Source organism: Bicyclus anynana, chromosome 3 (genome assembly GCF_947172395.1).
Source record: "Bicyclus anynana chromosome 3, ilBicAnyn1.1, whole genome shotgun sequence".
NCBI lineage: Eukaryota > Metazoa > Arthropoda > Insecta > Lepidoptera > Nymphalidae > Bicyclus > Bicyclus anynana.
In genome coordinates, this window is record NC_069085.1 from 6605428 (window position 1) to 6630853 (window position 25426).

The following is a 25426-nucleotide window of genomic DNA, read 5'->3' on the forward strand; positions in this document are numbered from 1 at the left end:
TGCACTAGGTTTACGTTCATGTTTAAGTGCTTAGAGATTTATTAGCATATGATTGGGTTTGTATATAAATGGGTGTCTAGTAATGACTTGCGTTAGACTGAGTTTGGATGACCCATGGGGTCGGAATGCTCATCATGGCATTTTAAGTAGGAGTAGTTAATTTTAGAATATACATTTTATTCATTTACTGTTTATGAATAGACATGTAGGTTTTTTGAGAATTTTGTATGAGATGTAGAATATAGGAGTAATTTTTTAAATATATTTAGTGGTTCTTTATTGATTTCAGAAAGCACAACAACCACGATTATTTTATACTAGCTGATGCCGCGCGGTTTCACCCGCGTGGTTCCCGTTAAGGTAGGAATACGGGGATAATATATAGCCTATAGCCTTCCTCGATGAATGGGATATCTAACACTGAAAGAATTTTTCAAATCAGACCTGTAGTTCCTGAGATTAGCGCGTTCAATCAAACAAACAAGCAAACAAACAAACTCTTCAGCTTTATAATATTATTTTTCAAATCAGACCTGTAGTTCCTGAGATTAGCGCGTTCAATCAAACAAACAAGCAAACAAACAAACTCTTCAGCTTTATAATATTATTTTTCAAATCAGACCTGTAGTTCCTGAGATTAGCGCGTTCAATCAAACAAACAAGCAAACAAACAAACTCTTCAGCTTTATAATATTAGTATAGAAGCTTTATAATATTAGTATAGATTCTATTTTATAGTAGCTGTTTAATAATTTTTGGTTTTAACTACTGTTGTTTTGGTTTCAAAACTACTGTTGTTTTTCGGGAACAACGATTCGCTTGCGAGTATAATAATATGTAGGTAAAGACTATTTTTAAAGTCGAGGATTACAGTGACACAATTTTCTGCTTATATGTGTGATTATTCTTTTACATTTGATAATAAGCATAATAATTATTGTATAGCTCTAAAAAGCAGTTTGTTTGCTATTTATCTGCTTGTTCCGTTAATTATATAACTGTATTTGTTAACGTTATGTTATTATTCGTTTTACAAGTTCCGGATAATTTATAATCTACTATGTTGTCACCATTGTTGTAGGTAACTACATAAAAATGGAATTTTATACGTACCCATAGGAAGATTGTGTTAAATAATTACTTAGCAACTAATGTTTGAAAAGCTAATCTATCATTTTTGATATGATTATGGCCAGTAAAGCAGTTACCAAGCAAACACATCCGGGTTTGAAATAGCTTAACTACTTTTACATAGTATGTTTTGTGTTTGTTTATTGGACATGTAGTCCATCATATTGTGATATCATCATAAGTAGATATATTTTAAAAAGATAATGTTGAAACATTGTTCTTTACAAATTAGGAGTTGAATTATATTTCTTTATGTAAAAACACTAAGCTCAACAGTGATTTTGTTGGCATTCATATGACAATTCATTTCGGTGGATTCTGTAGCAAACGTTGATGCAGATTTTAAATGACTGAGTAGGTAATTCAAGCTATCGAAATACTGTTTTAATTCAATAACTCCAACTAAAACATTACCTAGACCTACTCTAATTATTACTTTCGTAATTTATAAGTAAACTTTTCAACAGAGGGGTAAATAACAATAACATTGCGTCAGAACGTTGGAGAGTCAACATGCGCCTGTGTCATACGTACCTACAGCATTTACTATTGGATCTGGATGATTCTTAAACATATTCTTCAAATAATAGCAAATTAGATTAACCATAATCACTAATTAATTATGGATATCGACTAAAGACATTATTTTCAGCTAATTTGAGGGAAACAGGAATATTGGTCTATATTTTGGTCTATGGTAATAAGGATGTCGGTGACGCGAACGCTCGAGATTTCACACATTCAAAAAGACTATGACCTTGTTGATCATGAATGACCATACTGGTGCCGTGAAACGATGAGATTTTCCGCGTACAATAGAATACCAAAAGCTGTTTCAAAAGTTTTCACTTCAAAAAAAAAAATCTCCGCCATTATTAACAGCCAATCGTTCAAAAACGCAACTCCCGTTCCGATACCGATGACCGGAATGCGGTCTAATGGTTGTAGTGCCGCGCAGTTGCAGGTATTGTATGCAAATACATTCAAACCGTGGAGAAGTGAGCTCATTTAGCAGAGTTATGAGCCTTGACTGTCGTTATGACGCGATGCCAATGATAGGAGGCCTCGTATTAATCAAACGGTGTAATGATACCTTCGGAGGCTGAGGGCCGGCGTAGCGGGGGGCGGTCGCAGAGACAACGCATTTCTCACTTCAATTTGTGACTGTCTACAAACTGTCTTGTTTTTTTTTTCAAGTTTTTATTTAACTCGCCCTGTTCTGTGGATCAAATCTTGGAGTTCAATTGGCATGCTTGCGTATCTTTGGTATGCATGACACATGTAAGCAGCGATAGCCCAGTGGATATGACCTCTGTCTCCGATTCCGGAGGGTGTGGGTTCGAACTTTTCAGTTGTGTGAATTTTAAGAAATTAAATATCACGTGTCTCAAACGGTGAAGGAAAACATCGTGAGGAAACCTGCATACCAGAGATCTGCATCTGCCAACCTGCATTGGGCCAGCGTGGTGGACTAAGGCCTGACCCCTCTCATTCTTAGAGGCGACTCGTGCTCAGCAGTGAGCCGAATAGGGGTTGATAACGTGGTTGTTCTTCACCACTTTCACCCCCATAACTTATAAAGGGCTCAACCGATTTTTATCAACCATGTCTAAGAACACTTGCGTATAAGTCACCTTTAATACAAAAAAAACTAAATTGAAATCGCTTCGTTCGTTCATCCGTTCAAACAGTAATCTACGCGTAGTAAGTCGCGTACATCCACTAAGCGAGATTCCAAAAATACATTAACACGTTCGCTGCGGTACGAGGTCAATTGACCTCGTAATTCTAGCTTCTACAAGGGTTACGAGGTCAAATGACCTCGTACCACACCACATAAAGTTTTAGTATGAGGTCAAAAAACCTCGTAACGCAGCGAACGTGTTAAGCAACACTGTATTTGTGTAAGCAAATAAAAACAACAAACAACGTGTCTAGCGAGCAGTAAAACAACTATAATATCTTCTTCTCTACAGGCATCTGTGTTAATAACATAAACGTATCCGACACTACGTCGATCCGTCCGTGTTACTGAGCAATTATTATTTAATACGTTTCTACTTTTTTCATTCCGAGATGACGTTTATCGTGGGTCCCTGCGTGACGTGACGCGGTGGACGCGGGGTCTAGTGCAGCGGTTCCCAAAGTTGTTTCCGAGGAACATGGGGATTGCTTGAAAAAGTCAATTAGGGTTTTTTTTTATTCTTTACAAGTTAGCCCTTGACTACAATCTCACTGATGGTAAGTGATGATGCAGTCTAAGATGGAAGCGGGCTAACTTGTTAGAAGGAGGATGAAAATCCACACTTCTTTCGGTTTCTACACGACATCGTACCGGAACGCTAAATCGCTTGGCAATTCTCAATTTAAGGATCAATTATTACAAATTACGCTTGATTACGATCATACCTGATAGAATCAATGGATGGTAAACGCTTGACCAACAGAGGCGGAGTGACATTTATATCATGAAGAGAAAAAGACATATGATCGACCAATAGCGACGGAGTTGAAAATATCACTCTCTCTTTCGTCTCACTGCAAAGAAAGAGATAGTGATTTTCATTCTTCACATTAACAGTTAAAATAAAAAAATAATTATTACACTTTTAAACTAATATCACTATAAACGATTTTGTATATACGTATTTCAATTATAGTGTATTTTTTTGTAATAATTTGATATTTTTATTTATCTTGAAAGTTTGGGAATCCCTGGTCTAGTGACTAGTCGAACAGAGATTTACCACTTTTCCACCTCACTGCCCGTGTCACATTTTACGATCGGACGTTTTATTTGAATATATTTTATTGCTACCCATCTTTTATGACACATGCACTATTAGATGATATTTAACCGAATTAAAAAATGCTTAAATGTCTGATAGTGTGATTTTTGTATTATCGCACTCTTGTGTTGATTTGATAACGAAATAGCAGGAATATTTATTTGTAATTATCATTCATACAGATTAAAGAAATGTAGTCCATATACAAATACACTGCTTAATAACAATTTTGCTTTACGGTAAAGTAACTACAATTTTAGCTCGAATATATATAATTCAAAATAACAAATGGAGCTTATTTTTTATCAAGTAAATATATTATATTTTCTATTCAACTGCTAGTTCATATATGATATCTAAGTATTGCATTTTAAATTTATGCACTAGTCTGTTAGTAGGTAGGTATACGTACATAAATTACAAAGCGCTAAAATTACAAATGTCATATCCATTAGACACCTATATATCAGGTTGGTACTGATGGATAGTTGACAGATAGTCAGGGTCTAATAGTAAAACTAGATTGCAGGACATATTGAAAGATTTTAAATAATAAAATCGTTATCTAAGCGAGGTGTCACAGCATGACACGATCGACACGAGTACCTCTACTTGACCGATTATTTTTATTTATTTACCACTTTTCCACCTGACTGTCCGTGTAATTTTTACGATAGATATTTTATTTTTGAATACATTTTATAACTACCAATCTTTCATGAAAAATAGTTACGCAGACGCGTTCTACACTTATTTAATTTGTAGAATAGTTACACAAATGACTATTTTATTAAAATCAGTAAACAAATGTTTTATTTTACTGCCCATTTTGTTTATTTACTTTATTAACCAAAATCTTAAATGCAACTAGCCGTACTCCTCGGTTTCACCCGCGTAGTTCCCGTGAGAATACAGTGATAAAATACGGCCTGTGACACTTACAAATAACGTGACTTTCTAGTGGTGAAAGAATTTTCAAAGTCGGTTTAGTAGATACAGAGAATACCACGAACTTTAATTAATATTTTCTTCGAATGACAATGTTGAATGAATGATAGCGAATAACCCAGCATGTTAGCACGCTTCCTTGTTACACTGCAATGTCACTTACCATCAGATGAGATTGCAGTCAAGCGCTAAATTGTCATCGAGTAAAAAAGTAAGTAGGTACAGTCAATTATTGCGGCCGACGGAATATAATTGATTATAGATAGATAACGCATAAAGCCATTCGTCATATTCGTTTTTACATGCGGTGTAATTCGGTATGCCGTGTTAGTCAATTATCTTTAACGGGATTTAAGATAACGTCATATTCGATTGGCCCCGCTGTCCTGCTTTATCGTTTTATTATAAAAGTTACTCGATTTGGACGGCGTAATTGTTGGTGACAAAAAAATTATCGAAAGTGCCAAAATCTGGGAGCTTTTTTTCAAAACTAGGTGATGCCCGTGACTTTGTTTGCGTGAATTTGAGATTTCTTATTATTCTATGGCAAATCCCATTGGGGGTAAATTTTTGAAAATCCTTTCTAGTTTCTAGATAGTAACGAAGTAGCCTTCGTCATAATAACTACTTGTGTGTTCAAGGTTTAATGTAACCAGCGCCCCTAGCCAAGTAGCACGTTGATTCTCTTTCTACGATTGCTAACGCTTCGAAATCTAGAAAAGATGTATGGGAATGACATTTTATATCGACAGGTCACGTGATCAAGATCTGTCATTCCCATACCTACATCTTTCTAGTTTTCGAAGCGTTAGAAAGAGAATCGACGTGCCACTTAGCTAGGGGGCTGTTCAGCGGGCTAATTCACTCATATACGTAACCTATACGTTAGTAGACATGTACGAAATAGAGATTATATGTAACGAATATCATCCGTTGTGACAACCCTGGGGTATCATAGAGTAGGTAAATGACATTTCTCAGTTGTTTATTTTAATCGGTTGGTAATAGAAACCAAATTAGTGAATAGGCCAGCAGTTTGAACTGTGTGTTGATAGATCAGTCAGTAACGGTTCTCTTCTGTACCACATTATTTACATACAGATTGTTATTATTATTTTGTCAAAATATTTAATAAGTACCTACCTATAAATAATAGATTTACCTTAAAAAGCGTCTTTATACAGCAAAGATCATAGTACATATTGGTACAGCCTTGCAAGGCCATGAGAAATTCATTTCAATTAAATTATTTTTGGGACATAACTATACTTAACATTAGAGTCTAATGTTGACCAGTATTAACCATTACCTATCGTTCATTTTTTTTTATTTAAACCTACATTTGTAGAGGTCGTTGCAGGTTCCTGCCTTAAAGTCAAGGTCAGATATTATCTTAACACAACTATTATTATAACGCACCTACGAAAATAAACTAGTCAGCAAAAGCTATTAGGTATTATGTGATTTAAATTAAAATGTAGGTAATTAAAGTCGTGGTCAAAATCCACGGAAAAATGGTTTTAAGTGTGTTGTTAAGAACGCGCTAATCTCAGGAACTACTGGTCTGATTTGAAAAATTCTTTCAGTGTTAAATAGCCCATTTATCGAGGAAGGCTATAGGCTACATATTATCCCCGTATTCCTACGGGAACAGGAACCACGCGGGTGAAACCGCGCGGTATCAGCTAGTATATGATTAAACTCGTCATTAACATTCCATTTGAGTACCTAGCCTATACTACAGAGTTATTGATAGAGAGCTTGCGATGGTCAGACATACGTAGGGACATTTTAGAGAGGCTGGAAGTCACTCATCCTATGGCGTGGCGTGCATAAGGTTGTCAATCAGGGTATGCACTAGAAAGACACATTAACCAAATTGGTAAATAATGGGCATTCGATAAACATTAACAAAACATTTCCTAAGGTAAGGCAGTCTTTTAATCCATGGAGTATGTGTGTAACAACACCAACTTCCCAACTTTGTAAAGAAAAACTAATATTTCATATTTCGACACAGAACTCGAACCCAGTACCTTCATAATCCGAAACAGTTTAACTACTCGGCCAACGAGGCATAAGTCATTACAAAAACTCTATGAATAGATGTATCTATCCGAAAAAACCATAGACAAAATGTTTATTAAGCAATCACCGTGAAGTGTGTTTATGGACACACATTATGTGTGGAGGAATCCACTATCGAACGGTTGTTTATTTAAAATTAATAGATTATGTTTATTAAGTGGTCTTATATATCATAATGTGTCATAATATAATATGAATATTTATATAAGTTGAATGAATGTATCCGAATATCGTTAATGTATTAATTTTAGATCGAACTTTATAGAAAAATATTTCTTTGGTTTGTCTACTTGAATACCTACCTGATGAGAGCCGTGATAGCCCAGTGGATATGACCTCTGCCTCCGATTTCAGAGGGCGTAAGTTCGATTCCGGTCCGGGGCATGTACCTACCGCCAACTTTTTAGTTATGTGGATATACTGTGAAGGAAAAACATCGCAAGGAAACCTGCATACTTGAGATTCTCTGCATATGTGAAGTCTGCCAATCCGCATTGGACTAAGCCCTCTTATTCCGAGAGAATATGAGAATATGTGTTGATAATGATGATGATGAGGATGTCTACATACTTCTTATGTCATCTAATGAATAATTTGATGACTGACAAACAAAGTAACATGTCCAGCTATATAAACAAATATTAATAACATTTAACTAGATGACGCTAAAAGTCTCTCAAACTAACTTTACAAAAAACTGGTATTGAAAATTAACTAGAAAAACGAAAGTGAGTCGTATATTTATTTCAGCCTGACATTACTTTCTCCCCTTACACTTTTACGAACAGAAATTATCCCATAAATAATTTTCTTCTAAAGGTAAACGTTGACTCGAATAGTCACAAGGAAAACAATGGAGTAGACATTTCAATAATTTTACTTTTAAATTTATTGCATAGTTAATTTAGTTAAAATAGAAAACAACGCATTCCTCAATATTAAAATACGAATGACGTCAGTAGCAAGGAGCAAGCAATTCGTTAGTGTTTGAGTCCGTGCATACATTTTTACGGCGTCTGACTCAATCTGCGATAAACGTAATTATTCAAGAGACTGGTAACTTCATCACCATAAAAGAAAATTGAAGCCACTCGAATTGCATCCTATACTTACCGCTCATATCCTATGCTATATTTTTATTTAACTGCGTTTGAAAAACGCAGTAAAATAAAAATAAAAAATTGGAGAGACTTTTAATTGTTTCCCTAAGAAGTAATTTCTTGATAGTTAATTAAATTGTATAATTTCAGCTATTTACAATCATTATTAATTATGTAGGGTTGTAAAACGCTCGAGTACTTTGATACACCGTTTATTCCAAGGGGCAGATGCCTGCAACTTTGTTCGTGCACTTCAATTAATTCTAAGCATTAAACGACTTGATTATGACAAGAAAAACGATGGAGTCGCTTTATGGTCAAATTAATTTATTGCACAGTAATTGTTGTAGCATTAAAAAATATATATTTAACCAATATTCGTATCTTTGTAATTGAGAATAATATTTTAAAATCTAAAAAACATAACCTGACTAACAAAAATAAATCTAAAGAAAAATGTGTTTTACTTTTTAATATCTCTCGCTACTACCTAAACCTACTTAATAAACCTACTTAATAGAAAATTATATAACTTCCACCTTGACATTAGACATCTATAAAGTTGGTTGAACCATAAAATAGATATTATGAGAGTAGATTCATAAAACGCAAGTTAACTACTTAATTATATCTGTTATGAAATTTTAATATTGCTAACATTTTAATATTCAAATGACACACGAGATCTATTTTAATAACCCGGATGAACAATAAAGTGGGCCACGAAGTCGTGCTCACTACAAAATTCAACAAAATATTATTTTGTAATTTTTCAACATGAATATGATTAGGATTAGGATTAGGTCTCGCATGACTAGGATATACCTACATAATTACTTGTTTGTTCCTTGGATGCTTTTATAAATGTTCTTAATCATTTTTTAAAGGTAAAAAGAACATGTTTTTCAATAATTCAGATTAGGATTTTTGAAACAATAAATGTAGAGTAGGGTAGGCTGCCTACTCCTTTAAGTTGTGGTCATTATTTAAAATTGATTTTGCGTTATTCCGATGACGTGTCGCAGCAGGCCTAATAAAGGCCTCGAAATCCGCTTCTTTAAAGCATCATTTTTCATCGCTTACCGGCGTTGTTGACTTAACCTCAATGATGCTATCGGACAATCGCGCACGATATTGAGTAATAAATATTTTCGCTTAAGAACTTCATACCTGTACCGATATGTGACACCCACGCATTACAAAGTCATTGGCGTTTCTATAGTGCTATAAGAAATTTTAGTTTATTACATTTAACCATAAAATAATATACATAACGCATAAACGTCCGAACTTAGTTTGTATTGCGTTTAATTTTAATTTGTTAGACCTTATTTTGTAGTGGCAACAAAGTGTAAATCAAAGTAAAACGAAACATACAACTGTTTTTGAACACCCGTGTGTTTGCAAATCGTGTAATCGAAAAAAAAACTTTGAATTTAAATGTTTTTGTTGACTGTTTTAAAGTTCATCAAAAGACAAATAAAAAAACAAACGCATTTAAAAGACTTTTAGCACATTTATAAGTTTTATTAGAGATTGCGCAGACAACATACTTATCAGGTGATATTAAAATTAAATAAAAACGATAAATTGTTCGCGCGACTGTGCTCGCCCACGCTGACTCTCCGTCGGATCTGTTGACATCCCATATTGTATGGGCAAACGATGTTTGCATAAATATATCCATTATTTTTTAGTGGGTAACTGACAGTTTGAATAACATTAACTTTTATACAAAAATCTCTCTCGCGCTTATTAATATTTACATCATTAAATATATTTTATTCAATATTTGTTCGCGTAGCCACTAAATCATAATGATACCTTATTAAGATTTGGTAACGCTAACGACCTTGTTTGCATTGATTCATTTAGGTCATTAGTCAACGTTTTAATTCGAAAACATCGAGGTTTTGGGTCGGAAAAGTCTAGGTTTATATCACCTGAAGGTTATTGACTTTGAGTTCTAGAGTAACTAAACTGCTAATTTCGACTGACTTTGCATAATTAGATTAGACGTCTGTAATGTAATTGTACTTACCTATTATTAAGGTTTTGAATCACTAAGTGCAATTATTTAGTTTAGATATGATGTTTTTTTTTATCTACTTATATTTTTACTTGGTGATTTTGACTGCAAAACCATGTAGGTACTACCTGTAATGCATAATATGTATTATCATCACCGCCATCAGCCTTGAATTCGAAAATCAGTGATGTTACATTAGAGTTAAACTGTTGGTCCATGAATTTACCATGAAAATAGTAAACATTAAAACCCTAAGCTCGCCAACCTGTATTAGAGCGGCGTGGTGGAACCCAGTTTCATATCCCTTTTTTTATAAATTCGTCTGGTTTGGTTGCGGGCCTTTAAAAGGGCTGATACAGAAGCATACTAATCATAACGCTGATTGTGATTACAGGGTCCACAATTAGGTATTTAGATATATCGCATTGAATAATACGCAAGGTAAAGCGCCACCGGTGCGCGGTAGGTAGGTGGTAGGTACAAATGGGGTAATTTGTCGCCGCGGCGTGCGGAGGCGAAAATCCGCCGTAATCCGCGGCCTCGCGCGCTAATCGAAATATCGACGCGCGGCTTATTGACACGGACTCGGCCGGGCTCGACTGCCCCCGCACCTGGGCCTAACTCTCTGTGATACCTATTCAAATAGGCATATTATTTTTTCCCAAGTTTGCTCGTATCTCGTATTTTGTGATCAAAGCAGAAATAAAGAAAATCCGCAAAGTCACCAAAGAGCTCAACGAGTCACAAAGTTCGAAGACTCGATAGACGTTGGGATTCAAAGATTCTGGAATGTCGATCCTGCACCGGAAAGCGCAGTGAACATCAAGCGAATTACAAAGAGTGTCGCTTGATGCAAAAGGCTCAAAACCGTGTTGTTTGGAAATCCTTACAAGAGGAGGATCCAGAGAAGACGCTAATGATGATGAAGGTTGCTATGGCACTCAAATCGACATTTCTTTTTCCTAAACGTTAATTATACGTCTTTTTTCTGCGATTTATTCTCATCATCATTGCCAACCGATAGATGTAATTTTATTTTTTATTTTTATTTAATTTAATACACTTTATTTGTACACCACAAAAATAAAAGAAAACAAGCAAAACAGAAACACAAGAAAAAGTAGAATACAAAAGGCGGCCTTATCGCTTAGTAGCGATCTCTTCCAGGCAACCTTAGGCTTAGGAACTTATTAGGACAACTGTAGGTGGTGTGTACGTAATAATATTGTACATATACATACATACAAATAACTACACACTAATACATAAACCATAATACACAAATTATATAATAATTATAAATATCATAAAATAAACTAATATATAAATATATCATTATGTCGTATGATAAATATTCTAATAAAATAAAATATGTAACTAGTGACTAAGATAATATGTCTTAACGGATTTTTTAAACATATCAAAGGATTTGGATTTCCGAATGTCGACTGGGAGTGCATTCCATAGCTTAATAGCACGAACAACAAATGAACACTTATAAAATTTACTCCTATGGAAAGGCATACACAGAGTAAGAGCACGACATGTTCTTAGCTCTGATTGCACTCCCAGAAATGTGAATTTCTCCTTAAGATAAGGAGGATATTTTGGATTAAAGAGCACACAGTACAGAAGAGAAAGTACATGCAGATCCCGGCGACGGCGAATAGGAAGCCACTTGAGTTTCTGACGAAATTCAGATATATGGTCATATTTGCGAAGGCTAAATATAAACCGAATTGCAACATTTTGAAGTCGCTCAAGTTTATTAAGATAGTCCTCAGTCAAACTGGGATAGCTTGCGTCCGCATAATCGAGAACAGAGAGTAGGAGAGAATTTTATCTGTTTTGCTAAGTTTTTATTATGATGACCACTCTATGGAGCTTCTGTTCAGGTAGCGGTTCTGTTCGTAAAACTACGTAAGTACCTAGTAGTTTTTAACAAAATACTTTGTTGTTAAACTAGTTGGTAGTTATGGTAAAATATATACTGTTTTAGACAATTTCAGCTAATAAAATAAAAAATTTCAATGATGTTAAATGATAATTCTCCCTTCTGATTTCTACAAAACAAGCTTAATATTGTCCAAGTTATGATTATCATGCTATTCTCAAGTAACGAAACGTATAGGTAGCGCATGTGTTCAAACGTAACGTAACGTAACTCGTAATTTCGTTCTTATGGTCTGTATGTGATGGCTAGACTGATGGTTTCGTCACGAAAATAACGAAGGTCTGGCCACCACAGTCTTTCACTATATTATAATCTACCTTCAGCTCCGAGACGTGTCGCCATCTCAACGGTCGGACACGTTATGTCCCCCTCCGCTCGCCACTCCGCTCCTCCCCTCGGCCCTCCCACCGCCCCCCACCGCAATTATAACTGCTCTTTCACCATCAAGCCATATAATACCCTATTCTTAGAACGTTAAAGATTAATATCCTATAGCGACCTGTAAGAGGGGCGAGGATCCCTTAGTGATCTGTGTCGTCGCCTACGTAGGTACGTAGAGTACTATCTTCGTTGAGAATATAGAATAGAACGTGGTTAGATAGGTATAGAAGTGTCTTTGAACTCATTTTAATATAAGTCGTACTATCACCGTAGCAGTGATCTAAAGAGAGTTAAATGCTTAGTCTTTAAAGGACAATAAATACCTATTTATCTCCATCAATCTACGTGCGTATGAAAGTTCATATGGCTCAGAAGGTACCGATTTAAAGGCAGTTAGAAAGTACATGATATATAAGTAAGAGTTATGGTAGACACAGACACACACACACACTTTAGGAGGTAGGTATACACCCCACTCCATGTTATCCACCAAAATAACTTGCAAATAATATTATCTAGAATAATCTAGTAGTCCAAAGTAGCTTATCATAATGATATTTTGGTCAGTAGGTATTGCGCATAGTCATGCTTATTCGTCTAATTTTATACTTAGACTAGCTGACGCTGCGCGGTTTTACCCGTGTGGTTCACGTTTCCGTGGGAACACGTGGCAACACATATAGTCTTCCTCAATAAATGGGCTATCTAACACTGAAAGAATTTTTCAAACCGGATCAGTAGTTCCTGAGATTAGCGCGTTCAAACAAACAAGCTCTTCAGCTTTATAATATATTAGTATAGATATATATACCGAACATGACTTTTCATCTTAGGGTTCCTCGAGTTACGGGCATCTCAACTTCATTTTATCAGTAGGTACCTAATCATGCCCTTCAAATTAAAATAGGTAATGCAAACAAGTTTAGCTACAAAATACCAAGATCTTGATTTTAAAATGTAAAGGAATTCAATTAAGTTATAAATATGCAAATCGCCATCCAATATCTTAAGATTTGCTTTTTTATATACCTACATAATATAAATGTTTCTACCTACTCAAATACTTAATCTTATTATCGGGATCCTTAAATGTTACTGGTCACATATAATTCTCTGATCGTCAGTCTATATCATTTGTTGCACACTGCCACATGACGTGCAAAAATTAATAAAAGACGCAAAGCATTGAAAATTCGAACGCATCAGTATGTTTTTTATTTTTCATACCTACCTATTAAAGTAACTCTTAGATCAACTGAAACTCTCAAAAAGTTCTTCATCAAGACGGTACACTTGAAATCTTTTATAAAATCTATCGCTTCTAATACAGTTTTATTCCTAGCTTAAGCAGAGATGTATTTTATACTAAACGTATCCTACCTACCTTCTTATATAAGTAATTGTTGAAAACGCAAATTAGTATAATTATCATTGTAATAATATGAATGTTAAATTGACCTGTAATACTTTAAATTAAAAAAAAATGTGTAGGTAGGTATGTAGGTGGATGGTGGACTAACGACAAAATATAATATTATAATGAGTCATAGGGAGACACTGTACCTATGGACCATGGTATATTTAAGTCCCTAAAGAAATCTATATTCAGTATTGGGAAACCATAGGTTGATGTCATTATTATGATGAAAAATTAAACGAGCGCTGATTATGGAGTTACTATTATTTTTTTACATAAGTAAAACTACCCGTGACAGTAAAAAAAGTAGTCAATAATATTTATTTATTGTTTCTGGTGGCGTTTGTGGCAATGTGCGAACAACTTAATGGATACCATTACGACACGATACTTCAAACAAAACAAAATTACAGACAGGGTCTAAACCGAACCAAATGGTATAAAATATTTGCGATTACATTTAAAACATTATGGTATTCCACGTCAGTCAAAATATTATAAGATAAAATCTACAAAATGTAAAAAACAACGCTTTACCTATTAACATTTATAACCATTTTTGAAAGGTGGGAGGCTGGTTACCACCCCACCGCCAAGCGGTGTGGATTTTCATCCTTCTCCTAACAAGTTAGCCCGCTTCCATCTTAGATTGCATCATCACTTACCATCAGGTGATATCGTCAAGGGCTAACTTGTAAAGAATAAAAAAAAGCATGGCAACTTTTATCTTAACTCGCTTAACGTTTAGGTAAGCTCACAAATCGTTAAAGCTTGCTACACTTGGCTAAACCCGTAGCATAATCCCGGAACACCGCGGCTTGGCGATAACTTACCGACGACGCAGGTGTGAAATTTAAGGCTACGTAATGACAACAGCCCCGCCCCGCCGGAGATGCAGCATCTTATTTCTTATGAGGTTAATGATTTTATTGTAATACTAGCGAACGCCTGCGACTTCGTCCACCCTCTGACCTCTTTAATCCAGCCCTTACTTAAAAATGAGTAACTTCTCCCGTTTTCCCAAGATTTCCCTTCACTGCTCTGCTCCTATTGATCGTAGCGTGATGAAAAGTATACTATAACCTGCCCAGGAGTATAAGGAATAATGGTATCAAGATTTAGATTTTACAAATTAGCACGCGACTTCGTCCGAATGAAATTTAGTTTTCCAAATCCCTCCAACAGTAGTAGTAACAAAAAGTAGCCTATGTGTTAATCCAGAGTAAACTCTATTTCCATTCTAAATTTCAGCTATATTGGTTCAATAGTTGCGGCGTTAAAGAGCAACAAACATCCTTTCGCGTTTATAATATTAGTTAGTAAGTAAGTTTAGTTATTTTAGGATTAGAATAAGGATCTAAATCCATTAATTTAGTAGGCAACAGTGCCCAAGTGATGTGTGAAAACATAGACGAATAATAACTGAGATACTTGCGGATGTGAGGATACCGCTAACAGAACACTAGATTGCGCATTATTGAGCACCGTATTATGGGATTACGATCTAAATTATCTCATACCTAATTAATAACTTCAAAACGAATAGACGGCTCGTTGCTTAATATGATAATAAGTACACACAGAGGCGGATGTACTGAGTGTATCTATTAAAGTAATTAGGAAACCCCCAAACACCTTAATAATGAGATTACGCTTCACAACAGCACCGCACAATGAATCGGCGCTCTTGAAACGTACGTAATTATGTAATAAAAGTGAGTAGGCATTCGAATTCATTAACAAACCTTAATTATAACATCAGAAGCGAATGTTGCTAATAGGGATGGGACGATGCATTCGACTACGAAAACTACGACTGATGAGTTGTTAATCAACAATTAATTTTATTTTAATTCTGAAATTAAAATGATGTGTAAAATAAATGAATTTTTGAATTAAGAAGTTTACAGTAGGTATATTGACATTATGGTGAAGTTATGATTTGATGATGAAAGAATCAATAATGGAAAATACCATTTAGTAAATGATTAATTTGGTTGTAGGTAAGAGGTTTAGTTGAAAGATAAACTACCTAAAGTGTACGTATTAACCTTTTTTTTTATTCTTTACAAGTTAGCCCTTGACTACAATCTCACCGGATGGTAAGTGATGATGCAGTCTAAGATGGAAGCGGGCTAACTTGTTAGGAGGAGGATGAAAATCCATACTCCTCTCGGTTTCTACACGACATCGTACCGGAACGCTAAATCGCTTGACGGTACGTCTTTGTCGGTAGGGTGGTAACTAGCCACGGCCGAAGCCTCCTACCAGCCAAACCAAACCAAACCTGTTATACACATCAACATATTTTTATAAAGGTACAATTTATTAACTCTCTTTTATATTCGGGTCAAGTGTACTTCGAACTTCAGTTCAGTGTTTCGATCGAAATTTCAAAACATTCGTTTGCTTTAGAACTGCAGAACTTTTATACCAATCCTATCCTTACCGTTTACGACCGTGAGATGCACAAACAAATAAAGTGAAGTTTAAATTTAAGTTGACTCTACTCTTCAAAACAAATTTATTTAACTACCCTTTTGTGGAGAACTAAAGAAAACGTCTTCGCGTATTATTCTAGATTCCTCTTTATTTCACCATCTTCTGAGGTATCTACCTAGATTTAGGAACGCAAATTGTTTAATTTAGATATCATATTATTACTATGAGAGGCAGTTGCCATGAATATTTTTTCGCCTCGGTGAGGCAAGAAGGTTAAGTTGGACTTAGATTAAAACTACAAGGTGGTGTCTACAGTTAAGTCCTGTTGATTTGACCGTAGAAATCACTGTGAAATTTTAGTCGAATTTTGTTTACACATAACTACGATTCAGTTTGAAACATTTCTAATCGTATCCTTTATGTGACATAATTTTAAAATATTTCTACATAACATCGTGCTGCACATCAATTACTAACGACGTGTGTATATCGCTTATATTATTGAATTCGACTCTGGCTCCGACTCGGTCGCCGCACATCCCTAGTCGGCATTGTCAGTGGGCGCCGGCCACTATCGGCCGTCACATCGGCCGACCAATTAATTACAATGTAGTGATGAGGAATCACCGACACTATCATTATATAGATAACGTTAATTAATTTGACAAGAAAATAGCATCAGGCATATTGTTTTGGTATACTCAATTAGGCTTCGATGTTGTGTTCGTTGCTGCACATCTATTTTAAGCGTCGAAGGTACAAAAAACATGATGATGAGAATCTATCATTAATTAACTTTCTGGAACTAAAACCTTTCTTTCTTTTTCGTGTTCTTGCTCGGCGTTTTAAACCGTGCTTTTTCATAAACATAGGTATACCTTGCGCCATATCGAAGAATTTGAGTAATTAGAATGCCAATGATGTTAAAAATGAGGCACTCAAAAGAGGAAATTTCCACATCTCAATGTTAGTTGTGGTCTACAACTAACGTTATTTAAACAAATAATACCTGAATATCGTCTACAATGTCGAGTTGTATGTTCAGAAAGTGTAAAACTATATATACATAAATACTTAATTAATGGAATTGAAGACAAAAAAATTGTGCATGTGTGCGCTGTTTTGATTATTTGGTAGGGACATTTGATCTATATTATAAAAGTATCATTGTAGAATGCTAACAAATGCAATCAATAATGGTGAGCATTGTAACCCAATGTGGAGTTTGGTTTTTAGTGAAGCGGAGATTGCATAGCACAACACTATTATTTGTTATTTATAGTTTTATTATTTTAAAACCTTTTAAAGTGTGATATGATTTTCAAAATAAAATCTTAGTCTTAGTAATAGAGTCGAAATTATACATTTATTTTTTACAAAGATTAAAAAGAATAATAAAATCTAAATTTAAATAAAACAAATACACACTTTTTAAATGTTCACCCATAGGCAAGGTACCCAATACCCTGGCTTTTTTTTCTGATTGTGCAAGTGTCGTAGGCTCCTTATGGGACCTCAGCGGCGTCACCTTATCCCTCTGGATGGCAAAACTTATCCATTGGGCCAAAGATTCAGCTCTTGGGTCACCTGACGCATGGATAAATTTGTCAGACATACAATTAAAAGATTTCAAAGTCTTAGTTAACTATCTCATTTTTCCTTCACAGATAGTCCTAAACTCGATGCACCGGTACCAGCCGCGCATACACCTAGTGAAGGTCCGGGACGGCGGCGGCCCTATCACCGACCTCTCCCGGGAACAGCACCGAACGTTCATTTTCCCGGAGACAGTCTTCACTGCGGTCACGGCCTACCAGAACCAGCTCATCACCAAACTGAAGATCGATTCCAATCCATTCGCGAAAGGATTCCGGGATTCCTCAAGGCTGACTGACTTTGACAGGTGAGCTATAGATATGTTTACTACTATTTTTATTTCATTGTTTGTACTATACAATAAGGAACTTAAGCTAACTTATCTTAATAACTATACAAATCATGGAAGTGGAATGGTGGCATTTCCTTTTGCGCATAAAATGAGCCAGCTCTTTTGTCACCAGTCGAGGCAACTAGCCGCGGTGAAATATTTCAGAGAAATTTTTTGGCACTGCTACTTCCTGACATAAGGGTCTCCACGACAAAAGGAATAAATATGGAACTCTCGGTCAGATAGGCATGCTTGTGTTACTTAATGCTTGTGTTTGTAGGTATTAGTCAAATCTTGGAAGTCCATAAGCACTTTGCTGACGATTCTTTTGACTCGTCAAAGAATTAGATCTACTAGTTACCTATACATTTTACAAATTATTGGTTTGATGCTAGTTCTTTTCATCCAAATTCCAATGCACTTGACGTCAATGGTGTTTTTGTTGGGAATAATAACCTATAACGTTAATTCAAATTTATCGTAATTTATCATCGTTAGGATTATAAGGTATTTTATTCTTATCTATTATGCATGTAGTCATTTCAGAATATTTAATTTAAAATTTTACAAGATTCTCTGTTATAAAAACTTTTAATTATTTAATGCAGAAGATATGCCTAAAGCAATATTTATAAAAGTCGAATTAAATATACAGTATAATGTGCTGAAAAGCGTGTAATTATTGTTGATAGAAAAAAAACATTGAAATCCTATTGTTTTGCGAAACAAAACGAAAATCCAACTTTTAGCATATGTTAGCCCCGTTCAGTATAATTTCCACACGTATTATTTTTGCTCAAATTAGCACCAATTACTCAAAACGCGAAAGTGACGACCACGCGTATAAGCTGGTACAGGGTGATCCGCTGCGGGCGAATTTGATAAATTGGCAGGTTATTAAGCAACAGTTGAAAGGCATTAGGTCTGCCGCCCTGCAATTTGCGGCGGCTTTTGCATGAATAAAAGATCAAAAACGCGCATCAGATCGCTGCGAACGCTAACATCGGAACAGATTTAGGGATGTTGTTATCCCCTATCGGCTCAATCGACTCGCAAAAAATAAGATTATAGCTATAAAATGTTTTACAATTTATGGCGATTGTGTTATATTGCTCTGATTTGCAATTTATACTGGCTAAAAGGGTATTTATTATTTTGTCGTAAATTCGGGAATATGTTATTTATTATGGTTTAGAGATGTAATCTGTAATACATTTTTATAAGTGTCATCTATCCAAGGTAGTCTTTCTACTTTTAGAGGACTGTTTTGTTTAGCTTTGGGTGTTTAGGTGTTATTATAATGTTTAGTTAATGTCAACGTCAATTTACTCGTAAAATGCGCGGATTTTGAAATTACAATTTCGTGTGCTAGTTTTTTATCGTCCGTCTCTCTAGGCGGGATGCCCTAAGCAAAATTTTTCCTTAAATATCTTATATGCTAATCCAGGACCGTTCGTTTGTGTATAAAACTGAAAGTTTTATTAATTTATCATCTAACTCTGACTGTGGCAGTTAACGGTTTTTGATGAACGAATTTTGATATCATACGTTTTCTTCTGTAGCACTAATTGATTTTCCCTAAAGACGTTATAGTGCTGTCAACTGACTACTTATCCAAAGGCCAAAGTCTTCGTATATGCCTAGCATGCGACCAATGACATATCTCATGACGAGAAATAGACAAAATGTCAACCAATGGCGGTGGAGTAGTCCAAATCCCATCTGTTTCGTCCTAACGCAACGAAATAGATAGCGGTGTTTTCGTTTGCGCTGCTATTGGTTGACATTTGTCTATTTCTCAACATGAGATACGGCGTTTGCTCGCATGTTTGACCCACTGGAATAGAAGAACTGTACCTTATTCACAAGTTGGTACAGGGTGATCCGCTGCGGAAAATTTACTTTAGATAGTATAAAAGCGATTGTGCAATCAAAAAATACCTTGGGCATGACGAGGCTTTAATTGCAATTCAAAATCAAGAGGTTTCAAGTGAAGCTAGGCATAGGTATTCCGGGGTAAATCCTGTTCCAATATGGCAATATATGTAAACCAGATTTTGTTTTATCATATGTTTTATACTAGTTGACGCCGCGCAGTTTCACCCGCGTGGTTCCCGTTCCTGTAAGAATACGGGGATAATACATAGCCTATAGCCTTCCTCGATAAATGGGCTATCTAACACTAAGAGAATTTTTAAAATCGGACCAGTGCGTCCTGAGATTAACGCGTACAAGCAAACAAACAAACAAACTCTCGAGCTTTTTAATATTAGTATAGATTCATAGACAAATGTTACCTCGAAATCAAAAGTAACATAAAATATTACATGTCACAATCATAAGAATTGTGTAACTAGAATAATTACTTTCAATTGCATTTCAAAACCGTTACATATTCATTGGGTCTGCTACTCAAAAATGTTATCTTGTCTTGTACTTTTCTGATAAGAACTATTAATATATCAACAAAATAGATGACTTAAATAATTGATGTGGCGCACAGTTTGTATCGATTCTAATTTATGTCACGTCACTAGACTGTATAGTTAAGTCAGAGATAAATCTATCTCCACAAATATCGACTGTGTCACTTGTTGGACGTGTACCTAATCGATAACGTTATGCTAATCATATTGAAATATTCGTAAAACGCACAGCCCTCGGATACCGTTATATGAACATTGCGTATTCAAAAATGAATTAGCCTTATTGTTAAGTTTCATTTTATACTTAACTTATATATAACCACTGTGCATTTGTAGAGTCTATTGATGTGTAGTGAAATAAATGAAATACCTAGGTAATCGTAGTACTGAAAGTGACTAAAAATTACAACTTGTTTATTGAGAATATTTTGGCCATTATTATCTCATTCATTTTATCTATTAATCTTTTCTAGTTTATTCCTAGGTATGCTGCAATGATGCTTGGATTCTCAACTTTTTCGGTTCTGTGAAGCATTACAGAACCAAAATATGTAAAGTACAGTAAATGTACAGAGGTTATTTGAGAATCAATTGTCCGCGTCTGTTATGTAATCTTTCCACGAGAGTTCCAGACTCATCTTAACTGAAAAGAACCTGAAGCTTAATTAAAGTATTAACTATATAGCATTAATTAGCTTATCGCTATGTATTTACAAAAAATTACGTAAAATAAAAAAATGTGACTTACATAACATTTTAAATTACCTATATTAATGAAATAAAGAATGTTTTTAACCGCCGAAAATATTGACACGTGTTTTAAAAACTCAAACGATGATAAGCGTTTCTTTGAACAAAACAAAAGTATACCTACCTACCTAAAGCCACAAGTACATTACAAGTTTCTGCACTGAGCTGAGTGCATAATTTCGGAGTGAGTTACTCACATCACGACCGGTCCGAGCATCGCCGACGATGGCCAGATAATAGAAATGCGCTTTAATTTGTCATTTAGGGCATAATGAGAAGCGCGCCCTGTGATTACGCGCCGCCGCCGCCGCCGGCTCGCGCGCTGTTGACGTGTGTTTCCACACGCCGCCGGCCCCTACCACGCACTCGCGTATGTCTACATTATTGTGTATAATCAATGAACTTAGAAGAAAAAAGAGGTAGATGGGTTATATAAACCACATTCGATGTTTACAGCACACAAAAATTATTTCAGCGACGTTGTCAACGGCGCGATGATAGTGCGGCGAATGAGCTCAGGTTTGCTAATTAGCACAGTTTTAACGTATCTACCTTTTTCTTCTAACATCATTGTGTATAATAGATGTAATATTTATAGACCCGCGCACATGTTGTTCTGCCATATTTTCTTAAACCATAAAGAAATAGGGGGAAAATTAAACACTTCAAGAATCATTTTTTTTTATTTTGTAAAATTATCTAATAAGTAGATTCCACTTGAAAGTTCAACAGCTCAAGTGAATTGCCGAAATGCTCTACGTCGTAATAAAACTGTTTACCACGATAAAATTATCGCATCGATTTGAAAACAAAATATTTCGTCAATCACGTTAACGGGAATAAGCCTATTAAACTTAATATATATCTACTTACATCAATTAATCGTAATCCACATCAATCTTACTAAAAACTTTCCGAAAACTTGCAATAAGTTGCCAAACTATACGATAAAAATCATTAAAATCGATCGTTTCCGAGGAGTAGGTACGACAACAAACCGTGATGAAATATGTAATCTTCAGTATGAAGTCACGACTTTGGTTTATGCTTAAATATATTAAAATTAAACGATTAAACACAAGGACTGTGTTCTGAATGTTGCCTGTATTTCTTGTTTTTCCTGTGTAGGTTTTCTAAGCAATGGTTTTCATTTACCATTAGAAGGGTCATCGGATTGGTCCGTTATTTATTGCCATAAACAATACATTGTGAGGATGTATTGAAGGGAAAAAATGTTTTGCATATACCTGGCGTACCTAGCCTCTTTTGCCTGTAATTTCACTAAATTCTAGTATCATTTAATCTTATGCAAACATATTGTATGTTATTATGTTATAAGCTGGTAAATGAAAGCAAATAAGTAAATATTCACATCAAGCGAGTTGAACGCGAGAATAAAAACGACGGTAGGGGCTACATGGGAACGGGCGTGATAAAGCCTCCGGCAAATTCTCGCCTTGGAGCGAACGGTTCGACTTTAACTTAATGAGTGGAAATCGGAATTATACGGAACACTTTAAAAATGTGTTCATAACCCGCATTTATGGGTGTAAATATTGTCGATATAAAAAAGTTTGATTTCATGCTAAATTTTAAGTGACTTTAAATACAGGAGACTAGGTGTTTCCTGCGGTATTACTCGCGTGTAAACATGATCGCGTATGTCGCACGTCTCATCATCATCATCATCATCATCATCATCATCATCATCATCATCATCTAACATCATCATTAACAACCGATGGATGGACTTCCAAACACCACGATCCCGAGCCGCCAGTATCCAGCGGCTTCCTTCCTTATATTATGTCTATGGCTATATAATCCGACAGTAGTTCTGATGTTATAGCGTGTTCAATCAAACAAACTCTTCTCCGTATTAAAATTATTAGTACCTGTAGGATACTCAAGTATTATAATGTAGATTCCCAATTCGACGTTCGTATGTTTATTCTCACTTTGGACACATTAAAAATATAAGTGTGGCGTTATGATTTAAGTGAGATGATGACGATTGAGGATAGTAAAATGTATTTTTAACCGACGAAAAAGGAGGAGGTTCTACGTTTGGCTATATGTATGTCCAGCAATAATTCCGTCATTTATGGACCGATATTAAAAATTCTTTTTTTTTGAAAATATAGTATTAAAAAACATGTAACATTTCAAAATCTCAAACCAGTTTCAATAGAAACGCGATGATGGTTTTAAGAAAAAAATCAGAAATAGAAGTTCTCGCGAACGATTTCATGTTTTATTTTAATTTTAAAAATTAAGTTAATGTTAATTTTTGTATTACATAAAACCGATTTCACTTTTTTTCAACGTACAAACGTACAAGTACGTACAAGCACAGAATACATATGTAAGTATACGAGTCAGCTAACATATTAAAAGATTTGATGGTTCAATAAACGTTTTCATTAAGCGATGATCAGTTCCGAGAAGCTATTAATAGAGTAATGGACGCGTCAGTGCGTGCTACTGGTGCTGGATGTAGGCACTTTGTTACAGTAATTGATACACGTGGAGATTGACGGCCATTTTGAGATGCTATCGATGCATTACCGGCTTCCTACGCTACCGTGCTCTCACCAATCAAAAATAGATAATTAAAACTTTAAAACATCCATCTAATGTTCGATATCGAGATTCCTAGCACCGCTTTTTTTGTTTATAAGCAATCGTGATTAGATTCAATCGGCTTAGACGCAAGAGTTTAGTAGACAAGGTTTCTTCTTGCCGATGGACAACGTAGGATTTAAAAAAAAATCTAATATATATTTATAAAAAAAAAACTTTTTTGCTATCGGTGTTTCGCGTACTTTCCTGATTTACGAAACTAACTTGAATTGTAACTCAATGCAGTGGCGTAACTAAGTAATCAAGGGCCCTTGTGTAAATAAAAAAGGCCCCACTACTATATAAACTGGTTAGGTTTTATCAATAAAAATATTTAATACATATATACAAATACACATAAATATATACAAATACACAAAAATGCTAAGCTAATTTATCATCAGCTCTGTTTCGTTTTCAAAATATTCTAAGTTCAGTTCGATCGCGATATTCTGTTAAGGATTCGAGTGCCCCCTGAGTTTGAGGCCCCCCGGGGCATTGTTCCGCCTAGCCCCTGGATAGCTACGCCCTTTCAATGCGAGTCAGTGGACATTGGTAAAATATTTTGTTATTTTTAAGAGTGAGTCTACCTACAATAGTGTAATGGATATCTCAATGTTGAGTCCAACCAACACCTTCATTAGTGAGCTTTTGAGGCACGGATTCCTGAACATGAGCACCCTGTGTATTTGTCTAAGCTTTACATCTTCTCTATAAAATACAGTATTATATATACACAGTGGCTTAACTGTAGGGTGGCAGGACTAGCAAAACTAGTCAACTTAATAGGCTGTGAACTCAGAAGTTATCATTAAAAAAAATTGACGTATTTCAAGGGCCCCAGATGCTGTAGTTACGTCACTGATTATGCACATGTAAATTAATTACACTAATGATGACGTATATAGCTTTAGCATTAGAACATAACTCATGATGTGATGTTGATACGCTGTTAATATTTCACCCTTTATTAACAAAAAATCGCCTCTCCGAGATTTAAAATAATCGGCTCCTTAATGACTTCCTTCGCTGACGTCCGAAATGGTCGGACAATGAGTGTGATAAATCGGCATAGTGTGGGAATGGGGGGCTCATTTCAGGTATTAATTAATAAGGTACGCCCCCCACTTAATCAAGCAAGTTTTGGTGAGTCTTTGTCGGCATACATTAGCTTAATTGCAAGCGATTCACACACATTTAATATTCTGTTTAGGTTTCTATAAGACTTGCCTTGACAGTCACGCTTGATAAAATAATTACAAGCTAAAGAAGTTTGATTGAGAATTACATTTTTCGTTGTTTTTTATTCTTTACAAGTTAACCCTTGACTACAATCTCACCTGATGGTAAGTGATGCAATCAAAGATGGAAGCGGGCTAATTTGTTAAGAGGAGGATGAAAATCCACACCCCTTACGGTTTC

General features: G+C 35.3%; 1 protein-coding gene across 2 annotated transcripts in view; it reads left to right on the forward strand.

The window, feature by feature from the left end:
- The window catches only part of LOC112048683 (T-box transcription factor TBX20-like), a 117601-nt gene that overhangs the window by 82521 nt on the left and 9654 nt on the right, over positions 1–25426 (forward strand). For both annotated transcript variants that reach the window (XM_024086327.2, XM_052891199.1), the window contains one exon: positions 17947–18182. In XM_024086327.2, coding sequence (XP_023942095.1) covers positions 17947–18182 — 236 coding nt within the window. The remainder of the gene's footprint in view (positions 1–17946; positions 18183–25426) is intronic.